Here is a 24,700-nt window from a genome sequence, read left to right as displayed (position 1 = left end):
ATATACTAATACATATACTCTAAAAGCAATAGCTTTTAAAGACTATGTGCCAATAATAACCAGTTAGAAACAGGGAGTGGGGAACATGTTTAACAAAACCACCATCATCTATACTCCAGGAATATTGAAAACTATAATGTCTCACCTAAAATTGTAAAGAAGATTTGAATAAGTGTTGGGGAGGCATATCTTGTTTTTGGCGAGGAAGCCTTACTTTTTTTTTTTTTTAAGATGACAGTTCATCCTATGTTAGTCATTACAGTCCTAATGAGAATTTCAAAAGACATTTTTTTAAACAGCGATTGATTTTGATGTTTATCTGGAGGGATGAACCTGAAAATAGCCAGGAAAATTCTTAAAGAAGGACAATTTGGCATATCATATGTTAAAACAAAATTTTAGTAACTAAAACCATTTTGTACTGGCACAAGATACATAGATGGATTAATGGAATCACATGGGATATTGAGAAGTGAAGAAAGTTCATATGGACCTTAGATTATAATACAGTAGACATTTCAAATCAGGGAGTTAATTGAACAGTATTTATTGATTGCTGGTTGTGTACCAGTTACTAGTACTGAGGATACAATAGAGGTTGGGGATTGTATCCCCAGTGCCTAGTAACCTGCATACAACTTTTTCTGCTTTCTTGCAAGAACAAACAATAAACTATATCAGGTGGTGATAAGTGTAAGTGGAGAGAAAACAGTAGGAGGTAGTGTTGTGTGTGGAGCCAGGGAAAATCTCTCCCATAAGGTTTCATTTGAGCAGAGAGCTGAATGAACAGCAAAGTCATGATCCTGAGGCATGAGTGCGTTTGGATTATTTTATGTACATGTTAAGACAGTTAGTGAACCATATGGGAAATAAAAAGAAGGCTCAAGCCATCCAGATAGTGGCATACTGTACAGTTTTTAAAAGGAAAACGGTAGATCTGGAGATACTGATATGGAAAAGCAACGTTGTCACATGAAAAGAACAGTTTTACAGAAGGCTGTGTTTGATTTCATCCCATATAGGTGAGACATTAAACACATCAAAAGCAGCTGGAATTGTTAATCCAAACATGGACTTGTGAGAGGGTTAGGGAGGGGACTGTTTTACTTTCTACTTCATGTATGTCAAAATGTCTTTGAGTTTTGGGAAGGTCTCAAATATTGATAATAATACAAGAAAGGTGCTTCGATTTTGATTTTATAGCATTAATTATTTTTAAAACATGAAGAAAAAAAGGACATTTCTGGTAAAAGAGACATGTCTCCTTGATTTGAAGGAGGTGGCAGAGTATATTGAAAGGGGTGGGCTTTGGAATCTTACAGGCCTGGGTTCTAATGCCAGCTCAGCTACTTCCTGCTCTTGTGACTCAGGGTAAGTTCCATAATGCTATCAGTTTCTTTCTTCACAAGTAAAACAGGATGAATAATATGCTTAGTGTTGTAAAAATTAAATAAACGTGTTTCTTAATACATATTTACTTCTTCCCCTTGTCTTATTTGCGGTAATGCTGGAATGTTTCCCCAGTCTAAAGCCTCAGAAATGATGAGTTCTAGGATCTGCATTGTACAAATACATATAAATGGATCAAGGGTGGTAATACTAGTCAGAATCTGTCTTAAAGAGCTTTGCACTGCAGTGGTCAAGTTATTTGTACTTTACCTGGTTCCAGCAAATACTTTAGGCAGATTACAAAAATTTGTGATAAGAAGTAGAATGAATTAAAAGTAATGGCAAAGTGAGTGAAAAACATAGGTGGGGACAAAAAAGGGATGAATGAGGGCAAAAATGTTTTTACATGAGAGTCACACTTTTAACTGAGTGTTCTGGCAGCCAGCAAAAGAACCTTTATGTCACAGTGTATATTGCTTATGGAATAGAAAATAATCATGGAAGAAATTAAAAGTAGATTTGAAATGAGAAGAATCCCCCCTCTCTGCCCCCACACACATACACAAAGCCTCAGGTCACACAGGTAAAATACTTAAAACTTTTAAAAATCTAGGCTTTGGTTGTTCCAGAATATAGGAAAAGAAGGAAAGTTCCCTTATTTTAAAAAGCGAAGCATGTATACCATCATAAATCAATAGCATAAAAAATTCTGTAGACTTGTACTTCTTAATCTTTTTGGTCTTAGAACTTCTTTATACTTTTAAACATTGTGAAAGATCTCAGGAGCTTTTTTATGTTGGTTGTATGAATTGAAATTTAAAACTAAGAATTGAAAATATTTATTAATTCATTTTAAAACAATGTTAACATTTTAATTGTAAAAGGTTTTTTTTAACATATATTTCCCAAACTAAAATAAATGTTGGTGAAATGAATAGCACTGTTTTGCATTTTTATAAATCTTTTAATGTCTGGCTTAGTAAACATCTGGATAAAGATCTGTGACAAGCATCTGTGCTATCTGGATAAACACCTATGATATGCTGTTTTCAGTGGTCTTTTCAGATAATTGTGCATATTCTTCCTTGAAATTGCACTAAGTGGCAGTTTTTTACAGGTTAGTTGTAACGTGCAGTCTGTAACCAGAAATTTTGTATGTTGAAATCCATTGGTGTATCTTACACTCTGAATAGATCTTTTACATGTGATGATTTTGTAACATTATGTGTGGTCATTTGATAATATTGGATCACTGAATTGAGCAGATCTTCTAAATGTAACATTTCATTTTATAGTATTTGTTATGACCACTAATCTCATCAGAAAAGCCTTTGGGTATTTATTTTGAAGCTGTCATGTTCATGATGTAGATATGTCTTCTAGTATTCTGATTTTCTCCTGAAAGCCTGAATTTTATAATTGACAATAAATGCTGCCGTTGTCTTTCTTGACGTAATAAGCTGACTTTGTTCCTATTTTTAAAAATGTCTGGCAAATACCCAAGTCTGAATGACCATAGTTTGTTAATTATTTTTGCAGGTAAAATTGGTGGCTCATGAAAAAAGCTGCTTCAGCTTGCAACTCAAATAATTGCATTAGTGCTTCTCAAGAGAACTATCACTTTGTTGTGCAGCACAAGTGCTTTATGAGTATTTTCTATTTCATTACTAAGAATTTTAAAAAGATATGTACTCAGTGTAAGGGTTTAATAACAATAATTTTTACTGCTTCAACAAGTACATTCTTAAGTGAAACTGCCCCCCTCTCCCCCACCAAGATTATGTGGTAGTAAAAAGTATTTACTGCTAATAGTCTGATGCCACTGCCTCAAGTCATGCTAAGGTGCCGGTAGTTTTACCTACCATTGGCTTAATACCATCAGTGCAAAGTCAACACATTGAAAAGTATAAATAATGTCTTAATAATACCTTTGACCTTCCAGACCCCCAAACGGTCTAGGGGACACCCAAGTGGTCTTTGGACCCCATTTTTGCAAACTGCTGATGTATACCAATTGAAAAGTAGAACACAGCATTGTACTAAAATAATAGTACTTTGATTAGGCCCAAGTGGTATTCCTCTTTTGAGTATGGATGACTAAGTATTAGAAAATCTCTTAATATAATTCATAACATTAGTAACCCAGGGAAGAAAATGCAGATGATGATTATAATAGAGTTTCTAAAAATCAGACTAATAGAATTAAAGAAGTATCCTTTAAAATTTAAAAGTCACAAGAATAAAACCCATAGTAAAAAGGAATAAATTAATGCTTTCTTAGCAGGAGGTGTGTGTGAATTAGTGTGTGTCTGTGAAATATCTTTACTATGTGTCGTGTTTCTCAAACTAAAAGTTATCCTTCCCAGTGGTAAATAATGAAAGCACTCCCATTAAAATCAGAAACCAAACAAAATTACTTAATATTATGTAGCATGATTAGCATTTTAACATGGTTTGGGAATGGCCACGTCATGCAGCGTGCCATAGTGATAAAGAGGGATACACATTTGGAAAAATATAGATGAATTCTGATGATAGGTGGTGATAATAAACCGGGAACGCCTCAAAGAAACAGCTATTAAAAAAGACTATGTTAGGAACTGTAGGAACTCAGATGGCAATCTAAAATTTTTTGTGTCAAATTTCGACCATTTCCTATAACAAAATTCTTCTAGTTATTGCTTTGGAAATATAGTAGGGATAGGAACACATTCAAAAAGCAAAAAGTAAAGCCCATAAAAAGAAATATACAAGATCTGATTGAAGAAATTTATACAAGTATACCTTGGAGATACTGCAGGTTTGGTTATAGACTACCACGATAAAGTGAATATCAAAATAAAGTGAGTCACACAAAATTTTTTGGTTTCCCAGTGCATATAAAGTTATGTTTACACTATACTGTAGTCTGTTAGGTGTGCAGTAGCATTATGTGTATATTCCCTAATTTTAAAGTACTGTATTGCTAAAAATGCTAACCATCATTTGAGCCTTTAGTGAGTTGTAATCTTTTTGCTGATGGAGGGTTTGAAATACTGTGAGAATTATCATAATGTGACACAGAGACATGAAGTGAGTAAATGCTGTTGGAAAAATGGTGCCAATAGACTTGCTGATGCATTGTTACCACAAACCTGAAATTTGTTAAAAAAAAAAAAAAAAAAAAAAACTACAAAGCACAATAAAATGAGGTATGCCTGTATAAAACTAAAGGAAGTATAAAAATTGAAATATTAAGCTTGGTAAAGATAGCAGTCCTTTCTAAATTGATAAATTCAGAGCAGCAGTTGAATCCCAATAGGATTCTCTTACATTCAGAGTATGACAGTATTGATTCTACAATTCATCTGTAAGGAAATTCTGAAAAGAATAATTAGAGGAATGAGTAGATAGAGGGATTTGTCCTGTAAGTTTTATAAAAAATGTAAAGCTGTCATATGATATCGACACCAGAGTAGATAAATCAGTAGATCAAAATAGATTCTCAAAACAGACCTCAGATATTTAGGGATTTAGCATGTGATGCATTTCAAAACGTCTTCAGTAAATGATTTTGGAATAGCTAATTGACCATCAGGCACTGAATTTGCTAATATGCAATTATCAATTGCTGTCATGTCTGCTTCCCTAATTTCTAAAACTTTTCCCCGTCTTTAGAATGTCTGTTCCATCCTGTATGCTGCTAGCAGTTAGATAACTTTCCCACTCAACCATCTTCTCAGAACATATATAATAAAATAATTAGAACTCTTTAGCTAAGAGATAATGAAACTGATTTTTATTATAAGATTATTAATGAGCCAGATGCTAGCTCATTTAATTTCACAGCAACAAAGTAAAATTAATCTCCATTTTACAAAAGAGCAACAGATTCTAAGCAATGCAATTTCACCAATATCACAGACAGGATTCAGTTCTAAAGTTTGTTTTTGAAGTCTGTCTTCATTATAGTCAGACAGACTGCCTCTTCAAACTGTACTGTATGGCCCCTGTCTATGCTTCCAGCTAAACCTCCCTGAGCCCTAAATTCCACTTATACTGATTTCCTGTCTTCCTCTCAAATGTTTATACTTTGCTACTTCCATGACTTTGCCTATGCATTAATCTTTGCCAGTAACATATTTCTCTTATTCCCTTTCTCACCTATTATTTACCTATCCTTTGAGTTGTAGGCAAAATTCTGTACCTATTCTCTAACTTGAGTACTTTTTTTGTATTTCTATAGTTGAAAGTATCCTTCATTTTCTTTATTCCATTATACTTTATACTTCTATTATGGTGCACATCCATCTGCCAGGGATTGATTATATTTACGTAGTTACTTGGGTATATTTATGTAGTATACAAATGTGAGAGAGTGGTTCTCTTACCATAATTTAGTAAGAGAGACATGTGAACAACTAAAATATAAAGCAGGATGAAATAGTGTCAAAAGAAAGGAACATGCAAAAAGTGACCATTCTGGGCAGCAAGGATACAGAAAACATTGTTGAATAGATTACTTTTGATCTGCATCTTCAGGAATGAAAAGGATTCAGCTAGGTAGAATCTAGGAAGAAGGAATATGAGCAGAGACGTGGAGTGGTTGGTCTGTGGAGAGAGATGAATTGGGAGATGAGACCAGGAGGACAATCTGGGACTAGATCATAGAGAGCCATGTTCCTGAGTTTGGCCTTCTTCTCTCCTTCTAAGGAGGTTGTGAGAATGAGGTTGTAAGGAAGAAGACACAGGCATATATGAAGAGTAAGATCTTAAAGCCTGTTAAAGAGCTTCGATTTACAAAAATCCTATAATGTATTGAAACAAAATATAGTTTCAGTGACACAGCTTAAAAAATGAGAGGTTGTCTTGTATAAATGGGTTTCTGACATAGTGTTCTTAAGCTACGCTAAAGAATGGCAACTTTAGTTGTCACTTGTTTATATACATTGGTGCATATATTTATATTTATATGTGTGGAATATTTTTATTTTTAGTCAGTGATGCATGGACCTTTTCTTTTTATATATGAAGACTAGCTGATCATTTTTTAAATAAAATGTACATTTATTCTTAGATTCAGTATACTTAAAATAAGCATGTTTAACCAATTTTTCATCTTCATACTACCAGAATGTTAATTTTAAATGTTTACCAGCTAGAGCCATCTGTTACAGCATTTCTTCAGTTTACCATAACAAGGACTTACTAATTAATATAAAAATAATGAGGGATTTCAAGATATAGATAAAACAGAATAAAGCAGTTAAAATTTCTAAATACCTTGAAATCAGAGGCACTACTGAAATTGAAGAACTTCTGTTTCAAGAATGTGACTTTTAGGGTCCTCTTGTTGACCAAATTCAGCAGCAGCCTACAGTTCAGTTAGCTTCTTCCCAGTGTAGGAAGTCTTTTCTGCTGTTATTGCAAACTTCATTATATTCATGAGAAGAGGTGATGATAGGTACCTATAAAACCAGAGAAAGACATATACTAAACTCTAGTTCCTCAGTTTATTAGCGTAAAAATTTTAAATTGTGGTTCAAAATATGCTCAACGTATTTTGAATGTTGCCTGTGTTTTTAAGATTTGATTTTGCAAGTATGAGGTTTTTCTTTTTAGGAATTGGAATGTTTGTAGTGTTAGAAGCATTCACTGAAAATAAATTGAATTTGTAAACCAGGTAATTGATTGGGGATGATTGAAATATTTAATGAAACTTTTATACATTGTATCAGGACTTCAGTTTTTGTATATTTAAAAATGAGTTGATGTTTCGTATAGCAGTTGTATGCATTATTTTTTCTATGTAGTTTATATTGATGTACTTCTTTTTGTGTGTTGTTTAGCCGTATATGTGGAAGTCCATGTCCTGCAGTGTGGCCTGATGTAATCAAACTACCATATTTCAACACTATGAAACCAAAGAAGCAATATCGTCGAAAGTTAAGAGAAGAATTTGTTTTGTAAGAAGGGGATGCTTAAACATCCATATTGTGTTGATTTTTTCTTTAAAGTTATTTCTTGAGAATTCTAAATGTCTCTGTACCTCTTTTGACCTAAGTTAAACCTATCGCAATTCTTCTACATCATTTACTTTTGAGTTTCCCTTTGCTACATGCAAATTACCATTTCACCATCATTATGAAATCAGTGATTTGGGGTTGTGTGTTTGATTTAGTATTTACCTGGAAGAAGTTTAATAAGATTTAAAATTTTAATGAAACAGCTTTCAAGATATTTGAACTCAGTTTTTGTATTTTGTTTAAGAAACTATTCTGTTCAGTTTTTAATTTATGTTAAAACAGCAAATTGCCCATAGAATAATAAAATATACTATTGTTTCCCAGTTTTCAAAGTATTTAGAATAATAGTCACAAAATTATGTAAAAATAAATATTTCTCTAAAAGAATATTTGGAACTTAATAGAATAAAGTATTGCAAACATGTTATGAAATGCTAATATTTAAAATAAGCCCCTAAAGAAACGTTAAACTTGAGTCAAAAAACATATGACTTTTATAATCCTCTCATGCCAGTATTCCTGCAGCCGCACTAGACTTATTTGATTACATGCTCGCCTTGGATCCTAGTAAGCGCTGCACTGCAGAGCAAGCTCTTCAGTGTGAGTTCCTACGGGATGTGGAACCTTCAAAAATGCCTCCACCAGAGTAAGTGACTTTTTATTATATGCAGAATCTGGACAATTTTAATAACATCTATATGTAGCCATCAGAAGCTATCCCATGATTAGTTAAGTCAAAAGAAAATAAATCAAAAGAAATAGAATAACAATAATTATATAATTTGCACATCTAGAATGCAGAACCTTGTGTAATGCTTAGCTAACCATAGGACTAGCAAAAGCAGCCTTCCTCTAGCTAATTTTATTAACATATTTCAACTCTAAAGAAAATGTTATTGCTGCTGCTATTGTAGTACTGCTTCTACCAATAGTAATTGCTGTAGCTAAAATTTTAAGTGCTATGCTAAGCATTTCTGATGTATTACATTAATCTTTATTATCTTATCAAGTGGGTATTATCACCATTTTGCATAGAAGGAAGCAGGCTCAGAGAGGTTAAGAAACTTGCCCAGGAATAAAAATCGAGTAAAGGGTGAAGCCAGCTCTCAAATTAAAGTTAGTTCTATAACAAAAAGAGGTTCTGAAATACTCCTTAGCAGATTATATAATAGAAAATTCTTATCATTGAATAAAAGAATATTAGTATCAAAAGCCTGCATAGAATGAGTTTACTGTCTGATGGGTGTTGGGTGTCAGGAGGCAGGGAGTGCATAGAGTTTGGGAGTCAGAATGGCTGGGTTCTTGAACCTTCACTCCTTTTGGCTCCTGTAATTTCTCTAGGATTGATTGGGGGAAGGGGACAAAGCAGCCCATTTGGTTCTTCTTGATAGGATCTAGAAAGTTTGTAGAGATTTTCTTAGTAATTTTTAAAATGATGATGAGTGTCATAAAAACAAGCCTGTCCCTATAATAATAAAATGTGTCCATGTAATAACAATTAGCATATTGTGAAGGAACAACCATGGGCTTTGGAGTTCAAATCCTGGCTCTTCCATCCTGGCTCTTCCACTTAATTAATTAGATTGGTCTTATTATAGTTCTATGAGACCATCATATTTAGCTTTAGTTTTTACTGAATTGTATATGAATAGCCTTTGTGGGATGTTTTGGAAGGCAAAAAGGATCTATCATCTGACACGTTGAGGGATCTGTTGAATTGTTTCAAGGATTTTTTAGCTTATCAGTATAGATCAGCAGTCTTGAAACTCTGGCTTTAGTACCCCTTTAAAGAATTTTTTTAAACTTTTGATTTGGAAAAATTTCAACTGTGTACAGGAAAATAGGAAGAATAGTGCAATGAGCATTCGTATATCCTTCATCTAGATTCAACACAGGTAATATTTGGAGACATTTGATTTATTACTCTATATCTTTTTTTTCCTAAACTATTTGAATATTGTATTGTGGAAATGACATTTCACTTATAATTCACCATGTTATCTATAAGAACTGGGACTTTATTCTGTGTAACTGCAGTATCATTGTAAAGCATAAGAAATTTAACATTGAAATATCTAATAGTTCATATTCATATTTCTCTAGTTGGCCCAATAGTTTCCTTTATAATCTGTTTTTTTGTTTTGTTTTGGATTTGGGCTTTTTGGATGAATTTATCTAGGCTCACACTTTTCATTTAGTTGTCATGTCTCTTCAGTCTCTGGGGAAGTCTTTTATGACATTGACATTTTTGAAGAACTAGCTGTTTTCTGAAGCATTCTACACTCTGGCTTTGATTGCTTTCTCATGGTCAGAACTAGAGTAACCAGTAATTAAAGAGTTTTTTGTTTTTTTGGCAAGAATACTACCTAGGGTAGTGATATGTGCTTCCTGTTGTATTACATCAAGACAAATATAATGTCATTTTTCTCCCATTATTGGTAGTACTAAATTGATATCTTGTTTTAAGTGGTCCACGTGAAAGAATTCTGGTAAAACTGTACTGAACACTTTTTAAATTGACATCTACACTTTTAAAATCAAGAGTTCAAATAGTTGCAAAAGATATAATTTTCAGTGTAGAAGTGTAGACACTTTTAAGTAGAGCAGTTATATCATCTTTAAATGTATCTAGTGGAATCACAATATCTTAGCATTTGATATTCATCAACACTCACTTAGAAAATGTATGAAGAAGCTCTTCAAAAGTTGAACATCGTTGGGTGGGGGGGATGTGTGCATGTGAATGAACTTACATTGCTTCTGCAGGTTTTTAATGTAGCATATATTTATGCTTGAAAGTATTTTATTGATCACCCTATTGTATTTCTTTAAAACAAATATATGTATATAAATGGAAATTTAATTTAAAAATTTCCTCTGACTACAAAGCTCTTTTTCTTCTTGATTAAAATATTGCACATAGTAGTAGTGCATATTTCAGTTAAACAAAAGAAAAAATTAGTAAATTTTGTTGGAGGTGAAACCTTAATGAGATGGATCTGAGGATTTTTTTTCTCAGGTACTTTGCATATATATTAATGAATATTCCTTATTCTAGAATGAGACATAGTTCAACATTAATTACAATTAAAAAATTTTTATGAGTACCCTTTTAAATAAGCATTTGAGACTGAATGGAGTTTTGTCATAGTTAAATCACTGAGTTCTTTGAACTTCTTCCACATTATGTCCCAAAAATCACAGTGCTCTGTCATCAAAAATTATTTTAATGACTCTTCAGATGTCAAGATTCTTTCTCTAATTTTCTTGACAGTAAAGAATTGGAAACTACATGACTTGCCAAAAGATTTCTTATCCAGTCATTAATCATTTGGTTTTTTTTTTCTTCAAATTTTGAGAAAATAAACCAAAGAAGCTTTACCAATATTTATTACATGACTTCTTATACTTGTTACTTTTTCTTTTATTCGCACTTTCTTAGTGCTGTATACTTAGAAGGGGTTAGGAAGTCAACATGTAATTTCAGTGCTGCTTAACCAAACGATTTGTTAAATTGTATTTCTTATTACATTTTAAAAATATGTTTTTGTCAAAATCTGGGAACCGTAGCTGTATCCCATTCAATTTATAGAAAACATTTGCCACATAACCTAATAGGAAACTCTGTTCATATTGTCAAACATATCACCTAAATTCGCTTAATTTTTATCAGAACACACCTGACTGCATTTTTCCATTAAAAATAAACATGTTAAAGCAATTATACTCCAATAAAGATCTGAAAAAAAACTAAAAATAAACATGTTAGTACACATTTTGGTAAACATTCTATAAAACAGTAATAAATTATGGGATACATCTTTGTTAAGTACATCACTAAAGCAATCCAGTTGAAATGTAATGATGTTGATCTGATATTTAAGTAAAAAGTTACATAAACAGTATAACATCTCTCATTATTTTGTCATATGTAATAGGTAGTTAAAATTATAAATTGTGAAGGTAAGGACTATGAAGAAAGGCGTTGGTATTCCTTTGGGAAATAGCTATATGTATTAAACTCTTGTTATCAGTTTTTTAGGAATAATCAAATGAGTGGGGTATTAAAGAAAATCCACTGATTTTGTTAGATGTCCTGTCAAACTTTTTTAATGTACTCAATGAAAAGAGTATATATTGCTAAAAAGTGAATTAGGCCAGCGGCTTGTCTATAATTTTATTTTTTCTTAAAAGCAGGTAAAAAGCATTAAATAATTCATAACTATAATCAGCTGTAGTTGGAATAAATATTTCATGATATGATTTGATGAAAAATACTTTTAAACTACCTTACAGAATGATGAAACATAGTAAGGATTATATTATGCTTACTATGTGAGAGGCACTGTCCAAGCGCTTACATATGTTAACATATATTACCTGTATTCCACAAGGTAGATTGTCTTGTTAACCCAAGTTTTAAAGATAAGCAAACTGAGGCACAGAGGTCAAGTTACTTGCCTGTGAGACACAGTAAGTAAGTGGCTGAGCCAGTATTTGAACCTTTAGAAAAGAACACATTAAAAATTTGGCTGTCCTGAAGACATTCCTGGTACATCTAATAGTCAGCATCACTAATCTGTCCTGTGCAGCTATTCATTGGGTACTGTTTATCTTTCCTAGTGTTGAGATCATCCATAAGGAATCTCTTACGTTTTCATTGTGGGAGGGAACAAAAGTCCTTTTAGTGGATTCATTTGCTTTATTCTCATGGGACTCTCCCATAAGAGCAATGCATTCCCTGAACATCAGGATGGAAAAAATGAAATCATTCCAGTCCCCGCCACCCTGCAGTACTGCAGGATGTCTGAATTCGGAATAACCCCAACAGAGGCTAAGGTTACACATCTTATAACACACACACACACACACACACACACACACACACACACACAGTCTTTGGCAGGTTTATGATGCCTTAAAGCTTCCCAATATCAATATTTCAAATTGTCCCTTTGTTTGTTACTCCAGGAGGTTTTTACACGCTGAGGCAATGCACCATAGTAAGATGGCTGAGAGGTATGCCTTTGTTTTGTTTTTGGACCTCAGGTGCATAGACTTGGTTTAATCATAATCCTGTGTCACTCATCATTGGTCCATGCATGGCTCTCTTTTTTTGCTTTCAGTTACTTAATTTAATTAGTTGTTTTAAATGATGTTAATAAGCAGCCATGAACTTACCAAATAAAAGCTAGAACCTTGACAATAACCTACTTTACTCATATCATACCCTCTCTGCCCACAACCTGTCCCCCTTGCCCTCTTCCACCTGAGGAAACCATCATCCCTGTTTTCTTTTGTATATACTTTTTGTTGCCATCTCTGTGTACTCATAAAAAGTTATAGTTTACACTTCTAGTTGCTTTTTAATTTTATGAGTGTCATGCTGTTTGTAATCTTGTGGGAATGACTTTTATTTTTCTTAATATTATATTGGTAAGATTCAACCATATTGTTGCATATGCCTTTATTTTATAACATAAGACTAATTGTGAAAGAGGACATGTGAAAGAACTTTCTAAACGTGCAGGCCCTTGTGAAAGATCAATTTTAGGAATGAGGATATATGGATATGGAACTTCTTTTAGAACAATTCCAGGTGTACTCCCTCAGAAAGTCTTCATGTATCCCTAGAGGTAAACATATCTAGGTTGAAGACCAGGTTGGGGCTGCTTGAGGGAATTTATATAGATATTCTGGGCAAGTTTATTAACCTTTCCAAGCCTCAATTTTCTTATCTTTAAAATATATATCATAGTAACTTCCCATTGGATTTTTTTATTAGGATAAGAAGAAAGTATTTTTTTATTAGGGTAAGAAGAAAATATTTATAAATCAAATATTTGTGTCTTTAAACAAAAGTTATTCTACAGTGTTTCAATTTTGTGAAATTACAGGAGGTAGAATTGTTTCAGGATTGTGGATAACTGATAGTTGCTAGTTTTTCAGAACTCAATGATGATTGATGAGCCTGGATTACAGTCTATTTTTGAAACTCCTCTGTAGCATCAATTTAATTTTAGAGCATTTGATTATAGAAGCAAATAAGAGGGTATCAAAAAGTAAAAAGCTTGTAGTAGAAAGCTTTTCACAAATGTTATGTCCTAGCCTTTGCTACTTTTTAATTCTGTGTCTAGTTTCTGCAAGTGGCATATTTTTCACCTTTTTTTTCATGTCCTATTCAATGTATGATGTACTGTGATAAGAACCGGCTTTAAAATATTGCACCAAGGATAATAGTAACCTATTTTTATGTGATCTTCATTCATAGTTTTAGTAAGTTACTATTCATTGGTTATCCAGAAGCCACAGAAAAATAGTTTGTCTGTATAGGTGAAGCCCTGAAGGAGGTGGGGCATCAAGGATGATTTGTGTTGGAGGAGTTTACAAAGCCTATGAAATCTTCAAGAATAACTTGCAGGGGAGTGGGGGGTGACAGCTTTGGTGCTGCTATGTAGTAAATATTAGCATTTTGTTGTTGTTGTTAAGAAATGCCATTGACAAACAATTTAATTTAATACTTTTTTTCCCCAGCCTTCCTTTATGGCAAGATTGTCATGAGTTATGGAGTAAAAAGCGAAGAAGACAGAAGCAGATGGGCATGACTGATGATGTTTCCACAATTAAAGCCCCCAGAAAGGACTTGTCTCTGGGCATGGATGACAGCAGAACTAACACGCCTCAGGGTGTGCTGCCATCTTCACAACTGAAATCTCAGGGCAATTCGAATGTAGCACCTGGTCAGTAATACTTCCATGGATTGATTTTCTTTGTTTTGTGGCTAGTGTTAATTATATTGCTCGTGTTAAAGCACTTGTGGCTAAAAGTTGAACACTCAATTCGACATTTCCTTGTTATTTGATTGTGCCAATACAGACGTTTCACTGCTACTGGCACCACAGTATTAAGCAATCTCAAGGTAAGACTAATATAGAAAGAAAACATCAGATTACATATGATTAGTGATTGATCAGATTTCTCTATTTTCTTTTTTTCCCTAGTGCAAGAGTCAGTAGGTCTTTTACTGACACTATCCTGTGAGGCACTCAGTGTCTGTGGATGCTTTTAAGGAGTAAGAAAAAAGATAAAGGAAGACAGCCAGAAATCATAGTAGTAGCTCTTTCATACTGTTTGTCATGTGCTCACATCACTTCTAACATATTTCCCAATATATTATAGAACCTCAGACTGGAATCTGATCCTGTGCCACACATGACTTGAAGTGTGATCAAGAAGAATATTTGGGGGAAACTTAAATTTCTTCCTCTGACTCAGTCTGTTATGAGAGTAAGCTTCTTCATGAGAACCCAACCTCTTCAGTGTTGTCAGAAGTGCTGTTAAATTCATTCTCTCATTTAGTTAACAACTTTTTAAAAAATGGAATCCGCTCGCTCATTTTGCCTCAAGAATCCAGAAAGCATTCAGCTTTAATTTTTTTTATGAAGACAGAGATGATAGGAAATAAATATATGTGTATGTGGAGGTGGTATTTTATTAAACATGAAAAATAGCTGAGCACTTATTAAGAGATGAGTAAATGTTGACTAACCAGTTGATTAAAACAGATCTATGGATAAAATTGAACTTTTGGTGGTTAAGTATAAATACAGAGTAGGTTAGCTGAGAAAGCTTGAGAAAGATTACCATTAATGCTTTCCCATGTAATCTACAAGCTTAGACTTGACCTTGGTCAGACTACATTAAAGTGCTAATACATGTTACTTTAAAAACCAAAATGAATTGTTATTTGTTGTTCAAAAGTATTCTTCAGAGTTTCTTGAAATAGTGAATTCCCCTTGTACATGAAAATATTTGATATGTGTAGCTTAGGAGAAAACACATTTGTTGTACAAAGTGAGGGCTATCTATATCAAGTTCAAGTTTTATATACCATCTACTACTGGAAAAGGATTTGAGATGGTTGTAACAGGAAATTTGGACAGTGGTCACTTGTCCCAGGCAAAGCTGTCACATTCCTTAATAATACTACCAGGTCTTTATTTCTACTTTTCTTCATGGAACTGATGTCCTTATTCCACTAGCAAGCCTAGTAGAAGAGAGAGTAATTATTTCACTCTGTTTTAAGTGATAAAAATAAATTCTGGGCTCATTTTGTTATTGTTTCTTAGCTCTGCATATTTACAGCTCTGTTAATGGTAGAGTTTCATTTTATGTTTTGTTTCTTTCCTCCCTTCCTTGCTCCCTTCCTCTCTCCCTGTTAAGAAGTGAGAGTTCTAGTTCTTTGAAATAGGAATGAATCCTCTTTGCTCCATTTTCTACATTGTCAGTAAGTGTCATGAAAAAAAAAACCCCTTCTGTAGATGAGACACCATCATTGAAGTGTACTTCTCTGAGCTCACATGGAGACTACCTCTGCTAATAGAGAAATGAAAGGGAAAATGAGGAAAACTGGTTCAAGGGGTGTAGCAAACAAGCATGGTTCCTTATTAATACCTGCAGATCACGAGAAGAACTTGCAAGAGTTTGTTTTGAATTAATCTAAAAATAGTATTAAGAAGTAATAAAAAGTATCTCAAAATATATAAAGAGAGAATATATTAAAAAGAGCGTTAGTCATCACTTTTTCACCTTGGAGTTCTGTTAGTCTGCCATCTGTGGTTATCAGTATCTATATCATCACTTAACATATACGGTGTTATGTACATTTGAGCCTTGTTAATTATGACTCAGGGAAACTTGCACAAGAAACTCTGTAAACCATCATGAGTCTAAACTGAAAATGAGAAAAACAGCTGTTTTACTGGTGATGAGTTAACGCCACCTTATATGTACATGGTAAGCATGCTTCTGTAGGAGTTCCTAATTTATCGAGAGCGCTCAATTTTTAAAAAAGCAGTCTGAATAAAAGACGTTATATCAGACAGTCTACAAAATCCCAGTTTGAATTTACTGCAAAGATAAGGTTAGGTTCTTAGAAAGTAAGCATTATTGTAGATTAGCAAAAAAAAGAAAAAAGAAAAGAAAAAATAGATAAGCAGTACAAAGAGTGGTTAAGAGTTGAATGACTCTGGAATCAGAATACCTGGGTTCAGATCCCAGCTCTGCCACTCTCAGAGTTTGTGACCTTGAGCAAGTTATTTGGTCTCTCTGGATGTCAGTTTCTTGTTCAGTAAAAAAATGGGGTCAGTAATAAAGCATGCCTTCCAAGGTGGTTGTGAGGAGTAGAGGGTGTAAAATGCTTAGAAAGGAACCTGCAGTGGTAGCTAGCTGCCGTCACCATCGTCACGGTGCAGCGCCCAGTCACAGGCGCTGCTGTTGCTGCTCATGTCTCCAGTATGGGGTCCTGGTGGTGGTCTTGGTTTTCCTTTTGCAGTATTTACCCTTAAAGATAAGTTATTCAAAATGGACTTCAGTTCTTTTTTGTTTTAATTTATGTGCAGTTACATCTTAAATGTACATGGAATTGAACTAGAATGAGATTCCCTTCTCACAGTATTTCTTAAACACTGTCCCAAAAGTGTACATTTTAATATGGTGATACAGAGCCATTTTGTGGGCTGGGGGAGCTGTGAATTATGGCAATTCTAATTAATACAAATTTTGTCTTTAGTAAAAACAGGCCCTGGACAGCAGTTAAACCACAATGAATTGGCAATTCTACTAAACCTACTACAATCTAAAACAAGTGTTAATGTGGCTGATTTTGTCCAAGTGTTGAACATTAAGGTAAACTCTGAGACTCAACAGCAGCTAAATAAAATAAACCTTCCTGCTGGAATTTTGGCAACAGGTGAAAAACAGACAGACCCATCAACACCACAGCAGGAGTCTTCGAAACCATTGGGAGGAATTCAGCCTTCTTCTCAGAACATCCAGCCTAAAGTGGAGACTGACGCTGCCCAGGCGGCTGTGCAGAGCGCATTTGCGGTTCTGTTGACTCAGTTAATAAAGGCTCAGCAGTCAAAGCAGAAAGATGTGCTACTGGAAGAGCGGGAAAATGGGTCAGGGCATGAACCGTCGTTACAGCTCAGGCCGCCTCCAGAACCTAGCACTCCGGTGTCGGGTGAGTGTGCAGATAGCAGACCACTGATGCGGCTGCATTCACGCTGTTTTCTTGCTGGGGATGATTTTCTCTAATGCGTTTTCTTCAGTAGCTTTGCCAGGAGATGTCCTGAAAATTCTCGGGTCACAGGTTATAGGTTGCTTTCTTAATCTGTGTACTCCTGGGAATTGATTCTTTAACGAATTGTCTGTGGGTGATAGAACGCATTATGAATGTTATAGATGTTTTGCATGCAAACCTATGATTAAGAAATAATCTTTTACTCCAGTTAGAGCAGGATGATTGACCAAGACAGAAATTTTATGTATACAGTAGCTTTTGTTCTTCAAGCAATAAATAGGCATATATTAGACATGCCTTTGAAAAGTCAAATAGAATAAAATTTTTCTGTCATCATAGACTCAAGTAGTAGCAGGTGATATTATAGTACTTAACGTATACCTTTTTCATTTGACTTTTGGGTTGTTTTTTGTTTGTTTAGGTGTGTTTGTTTGGGAGGGGGGTGTGTTTGTGTGTGTGTGCTTTGCCAGAGATGGAACTTCTAATGCTCTTTAGGAAACATTGACTATTTTGAAAATTTTGTTTTTCATGGTAACTTTGACTCTCTTTTTTTTTTTGCTTTGTTTCACTTAGGGCAAGATGACCTCATCCAGCACCAAGATATGAGGATATTGGAGCTCACACCAGAACCAGACCGGCCTCGTATTCTGCCTCCTGATCAACGACCTCCTGAACCACCTGAACCACCACCAGTCACTGAAGAAGATCTGGATTATCGGACAGAAAACCAGCATGTACCCACCACTAGTTCTTCGATAACTGACCCTCATGCCGGAGTGAAAGCAGCCCTGTTACAGCTACTTGCTCAGCATCAGCCCCAGGATGATCCCAAAAGAGAAGGTGGTATTGATTACCAAGCAGGAGACACTTATGTACCCCCTTCAGACTACAAGGACACTTTCGCATCTTCTTCTTTCTCTTCTGCTCCTTATGTTAGCAATGATGGTCTAGGAGGCACCTCTGCTCCTCCATTGGAACGACGTAGCTTCATTGGAAACTCAGATATTCAGTCCTTGGACAACTACAGTACTACTTCATCTCATTCTGGTGGTCCACCTCAGCCTTCTGCCTTTTCTGAGTCATTTCCCAGTTCAGTAGCTGGATATGGAGACATTTACCTCAATACAGGTCCCATGTTGTTTAGTGGAGACAAGGACCATAGATTTGAATATAGCCATGGCCCCATTGCAGTCCTGGCAAACAGCAGTGACCCTTCCGCAGGGCCAGAGAGTACTCATCCTTTGCCAGCAAAGATGCACAACTATAACTATGGTGGTAACTTACAGGAAAACCCAGGTGGCCCTGGCCTCATGCATGGACAGACCTGGACTTCTCCTGCCCAAGGACCTGGGTATTCACAAGGATACAGGGGACACATTAGCACATCAGCTGGCAGAGGTCGAGGCAGAGGGTTACCATACTGAGTATCTGTTTTTCCTCAGGCACATCATTTTTATCTGGAAAGACTTTTCTAGCTGCGATTTAAGGCAGCAATCCAAGAGACTTGAATAATATTAATTCAACAACAGCTTTATTTTTATGTGGAAAAGGGTCTTGCATACAATAGTTTAAAAAAAAGACAAAAAAAACCTTTGCTTAAATTCATGCTGTTCTAAAAAACTAGATCTATTGATTGTACATCTTCACAAATTCTAGTTAACAATTTTATTTTGTATTCTTGCAGTTTTAAGTGGATGCTAATCTTAGGGACATAAAAGTCTTTTATGGCCCTCTTGCAGATCTTCTGAACTATGCACATTTGTGCTTTTTTGTAAGTTTGGACCAACTTTTATGTAACAACCAACCAACCCCTTCCTCCGCCCCCTCCAGTTTTACAACAATCAGAAAGGGCACTGATTTATTTGGTATTTTTCTTTTTACAAAGCTACCTTTAGTCAAAGGTCACTGTCAGTCTTTGCACCTGCTTTCAGTGTTATTGTGAAAGGTGTACTTTGTGCTCATTTCAGAAAATAAAACACAACCTTTCTCTTGATGCAACAGTTTTATAAAAAAAATGGTCAACGTTATTTTTGTTTTATTTTGCAGATTATCATAGCTTAGCAAAATGCATTCAAACGAAATAGTGGGTTTTATATGAAAAATATGGGTGGGGTGGGGAGGGTAAGTAAGTGCCTTAACAGGTAAGCTTAAGGTCTGAAAAAGTAGTTAACCTTTACACCCATTTGTCTTCTAAAGGGAATCAACGCATTGTGTTGATGAGGCAGGGAGCTCTCAAGTATCTAGGGGCTGCCTGTTCAGTTCCTGTTAGGTCCATTCTCTCTGCCTATCACACTTTCCTTTTCTTTGGGCTGTGTTACCTTCCACTACCACCTTCTCTTGATAGGGGAGTGAGAGCAAAGAATGGGAAGTCCCGTCAGCACCTTTTGTTACTTTTGAGAAAAAGTTCTGAAAAGTTTTGTCATTTAAATGGTTGAAAATAATAGCTAAGTGAGAATTTTAGAGTACCATTTTCTTTCAGGCTGTCACATGTCCGTTTCCTTTTGCCATGCATAATTGGAGGGCAGTAGCATAGAAGCAAGACTTAATAACAGAATTTGCATAATTCTGTTAAAGTTCATGGGGGGGGAGGGGTGGCAAACACCAAATTTTAAGTTATACAATTGCCATTTTAAGACAAAGTTAACTCTGTTCACTTTACTCATTAACTAGAAACATTGCCTAGATTGAATTTGTTGAAGTAAAAAGAAAAAGTAGGGCAAAAAAACCCTCTTATCCTCTCTCCTCTCACTTTTCTATGAGGTTTACTACAACTTCTTTAGCCACACCTAGAGTAACTTTATTTTAGTTCATTTTAGAATGATGGACTAACCCTCATTTAAACTGTAATGGTGTCAAGTGTAACTAACTTTTTGTGCACACTCAAACACACATACCATTATAATAATCCTAGAAAGGAACCAAAGGTAAATAACCAGTGTTTCCATGAGCGCTAAATGGCAAAATAGACTCTGGAAAGGAGAGTTGTGCCAATTAACCATTTTGTTTTAACTGTTCTCCTGGTAACTTGTTTTTTGATTGGAATCTTAAATTGGAACAACTGTTATCAAATGGAAATTGCTCCAGTTCTAAAGTCAGTCTTTTAATCCTGTGTACTCTATCTGACTTGTGAACCTTCATTTCAAAACAGTATATGGGAAGCATTATAGTTTGATGATAGTAAGAATATTTTAAAGTGAATAATTTACCATTTTACTGCTATAAAATGAGTTGACCATTTTATCTTTTGATGGAATTTTTTTGTTGTTGGGGAGAAAGAAATGAATGGAAGAAAAATTATTTTGCTTTTATTTGAATATTGAATACTAACAACTTATAATAGAACTGCATTGCAGGAAGTGAAATATTTTGAAATTTAGCAAAATAGCTACAGTATTCAATTATCTGGAATTTTAATATGGTGAGTCTTAAGAGCTTTAGACTTTCCTATAAGTGACAGTATCTAAGTTATTTCTAATGGTCACACTTGATAATCCTGCTGACCATAGCAGCTAACCTAAAATTGAAGATATTTATGTGACATGAATAGCCTGTGTTTTAAAAATTAAATATTTTATATAAAATTGAACTGTGTTTGGATAGTTTTTCCTAACATTTCAGTTATATATTTATGTTGGGAGAGTGGCTGGGAGGACAAGGAAATTGTTGCTTGAAATTGAAGATTTGAACTACAGCTCCTAATATTACCCCAAGACAGCACTGATTGTGAGACAGCAATATTTTATGTACTAGTTAGGAAAAATATTGTCAGTTAAACCACAGCTCAAGGCTAAGATTCATCAATTGTAAGGTACTTCCAAGTTCAGAGATGTTATTATATGAAGGAATGTTTCATAAAATTAATGAACTATGGTGGTAAAAATCTTAATGCATCCTTCCATATCATTTAATACTTAAAGTAAATTTAGATTAAAGAAAAGAGCAGGGTTGGGAAATCACTAATTCTGTAAATTATAATAACTGCAGTAATCACTGAGTATTCTTGGGTAAAAACTGAAGGAACATAAAATATTGAGTTTTTTGGGGAAGAAACAGGTAAGTCAGATTGCAAATGAGAAGATAAAACTAGGAAAAATTGGCCTACCAAAAGAAGAAAATATTTATTATCTCCCATGTGAAATTCCCTCATGTATTTGTGATACAGCAGCTTTTTCTGCATGTAACTCAGTATGTTTCCCAAGTCTTCAATCCATTCTATGTTGGAGAGTTGCAGTCACCTATGAAATTTTAAAAGACTCATTTTAAGGGTTTATTGATTAGTTTGTGGAATGTGAATTAAGATAGTGCTTTAGCTGTGATTCAGAGCTTCACTCTGTCAGTAAATATACATTCAGTGCCTACCAAGTGCCAGGTACTGTTCTAGTACTTGGGGTACATCTATCAACATGAAAGGCTCTAAATCAGACTTCTAGTGAGCAAGAATATTTAAAAGTGGAGTATTTGCTACTCTTCAGCTGTATCTAAATTACACGTAAGTGAAAGAGATGAAAAATGTGGTTTTGTAAAATTTTCAAGTCAAATTTGAATAGAGAAAGTTCTGGAAAGAAATAGAACAATTGGAAACTCAATGATGGAAACAAAATTTAAGTTGAACCTGGCCAGTTTGCAGTAGGCCAATTTGTAAGAAGTATCAAGATTTCTTGTTAAAAACTGAAGGTAAATGAGTTAAATGCTTCCAAACTAATCTTTCTGGTATGTCTGAGTTAAAGTTTTGCTGTATTCACTATGACCTTAATCCAGTTTTAGATGATTTCCCTCCCTAGGCCCCTCACCCCCACTTTTTTTAAAGTAAAGTTGAGATTTGAATAAAAATCTGCTGATTCCCTGGGATAATGGTTTTGCTATTTTAAAAGTCTGAACAGGATATCCCCAAAATCTAAAATCATCTGGCCCATTCTTCACTTTACAGTGAGGAAAACAGATTTAGGTGGATTACCAGGGTCGTTCCTCTAAGCCATATCTAAATTCTGTAGTAAATACTTAACTTTTTAATGAGAAAATTGTTAAAATACTTACCAATGTCATAGTAAAATAAATTTAGAGTACTGAACGAATAGTTTAACACAGGTGGCTTTAAAGAGTCAACTTAAAAAAAGGCTTCAGAAAAAAATAAGAAAATAAAATTTTAGAAAACTTAATTAGGAGCCTATAGAGGCTGTTTTGTTTCATATATGGATAGTCTTTAAAAAGGAGGTTCCTCATTTTATTTTTTAAGACAATGGTTACCTAAAATATCAATAAGACTGAATCTTTCATTTAAACTTATTTTCTGTTTGTAGGAGGAAGATTGGTATCAGCAGTCCTGCAAACATTGCTTTTAAATTCTTTCAAGTTTTTATAATTTTAAGCAGCTTTATGAGGGGAGCAATGGTTTGTCATTTACCAAAGCCCTCTCCAGAAAATTTCTTAAACTGTAAAAATAAAAGCTATTAAGAGAAAAGCTACCAAGGGATCCAGTTGAAGGTGGGGAAAACAAAGATTTGATCATATTGGAAAGAACTTGCTCTTTGAATTATGTAAACTAACATTTTGTGGGTCTTATCCTTTCACCGTATCAAATGTCCCATTAAAAAAGAATTTTCTAATTGAAAATGCCGCATCGAAAATGAGGCTCTGTAGTGAATCACTCTTTAATTTTTTTTCCACAAGTTAATTTGTTGTAAAGGTGTACTTTTTTCAAGATTTTTTAGTAGTCTCGTAACTCCTAAATCTAATGTATTTAATATAAGCCATTTGTTTAATAAAAGGAAAAAAGACTGTATTTAATAGTCTGTAAATAAATTGCCGTAAGAATCCAGGCTATTTTTATCCTTGTTTTCTTCTTGCTCATATACAGAATAGACTCTTAGAAATAATCTCATCTGATGAAGATGACAACTTGTTAAAACCGCTGTGTCATGCTTTCTAGACAATGCTTTAAACCTGGAACCCTTATTTTGTCCTTTTTGTATTTGTACATATTTGAAGATGTAGGAACACATCCAGAGGTAACCACCATGAATATTTTCCCTTTGATGGATTTCTTTTCTTAAAAGAATGGTATTACACGTTCCAAAGCTTTGTAATTTAGAGTTTTTCATTTAATAATATTTTGTGAACATCCTTCTATTGTCAGTAATTAAATCCCACCCTGTTTTTAGTGATTGTAAATTACTCCTTTATAGAAGAACCATAACTTAACAGTTCCTCATTGCTGGACACAAAATATTTCTAACTTTTCTGTTATATATAACAATTGTTATATATAACAATTACAAACATACAACTGTATGTAGTTTCCTTGGAGTTGCTGGTCTAAAGAGCGCACTTCTAAACTTTTGCTGTAATCTACAGTGCCCTCAGGAAGGGCTTGCAAGTTTTGCATTCCTATTACTTTCCCTTTTCATTTAGCTATGCTGGGTATTTAAAAATTTTAAATCTGCCAGTTTGACAAGTGAGAAGTCATCTTGTTTCCATTTGTATTTCTTTGATTACTGGTGAAATTCATATTTCATGCTAGCCAGGTGTCTTTTGTTTATTAACTATTCATATGTTTAGTTATTAGGTATTTCTCTCTGTTGCTTTTAAGAGCTTTTTATATAAGGAAGGTAGCGCTTTGTAAACTATAATCTTAAAAATACTGTGGTGTGTTTTGATAAAGGAAAATTTAATAATTATTCAATATATGTAGTTGAGTCTATTCATCTTTTCCTTTTAGTTTCTCCTTAGAAAAGTTTTCCCTAGTCCAAGGTTATTTTACTTTTTACACAATTTTATTTTACTTCTCTGGCTTTCTGCTTTTACACTTAATTCTAAATTGTTAATTTATTTTGTTAAATGTTGTGAGGTAAGGATCCAACTTTATACTTTTTCTGAATGGCTATACTAATTATGTCAACAGGATTTGTTAAACAGTTCATCCTATCTAGTTTTAAAATATCTTCTGTCTTATTTGGGTCTCTTTCTGGGCTTTCGGTTATGTTCCATCCCTGACCTTTCTCTTCTGGTTAGAAGTACATTTGTATTATATCTCCATAAACTGTGTAGCACATAGCAGACAATAGTATTTGTTTTAAGACAGAACATTATTTTATTGTCCCTTTTTCAGAGCTTTTTGTCTTTTCCTGCCTGTTTTTCCTTGTGACTTTCAGAAGCACTTTGATCACTTTCACTAAGTATCCTTTTAGGATTTTAACTAGAAATATATTAAGTATTTAAACTAGCG

The 24,700-nt window shown here is 34.2% G+C and overlaps 1 protein-coding gene across 2 annotated transcripts in view; it reads left to right on the top strand.

Annotated features, from left to right (window-relative positions):
* CDK13 (cyclin dependent kinase 13) overlaps positions 1-23,804 on the top strand; it is a 103,421-nt gene extending 79,617 nt beyond the window's left edge. Inside the window, exons 10-14 of one of the 2 annotated variants that reach the window (XM_057731037.1) lie at positions 7,218-7,334; positions 7,909-8,040; positions 13,929-14,134; positions 17,146-17,418; positions 18,052-23,804. In XM_057731037.1, coding sequence (XP_057587020.1) covers positions 7,218-7,334; positions 7,909-8,040; positions 13,929-14,134; positions 17,146-17,418; positions 18,052-18,902 — 1,579 coding nt within the window. In that variant the 3' untranslated portion in view covers positions 18,903-23,804. Of the gene's footprint in view, positions 1-7,217; positions 7,335-7,908; positions 8,041-13,928; positions 14,135-16,965; positions 17,419-18,051 lie in introns of both variants that reach the window. The other variant, XM_057731036.1, reaches the window with a different exon arrangement.
* The last annotated feature ends 896 nt before the right edge of the window (positions 23,805-24,700 follow it).

Source organism: Hippopotamus amphibius, chromosome 4 (assembly GCF_030028045.1).
Source record: "Hippopotamus amphibius kiboko isolate mHipAmp2 chromosome 4, mHipAmp2.hap2, whole genome shotgun sequence".
Lineage (NCBI taxonomy): Eukaryota > Metazoa > Chordata > Mammalia > Artiodactyla > Hippopotamidae > Hippopotamus > Hippopotamus amphibius.
Note: the sequence above shows the minus strand (reverse complement) of the source record. Positions and strands in the feature narration are given on the sequence as shown.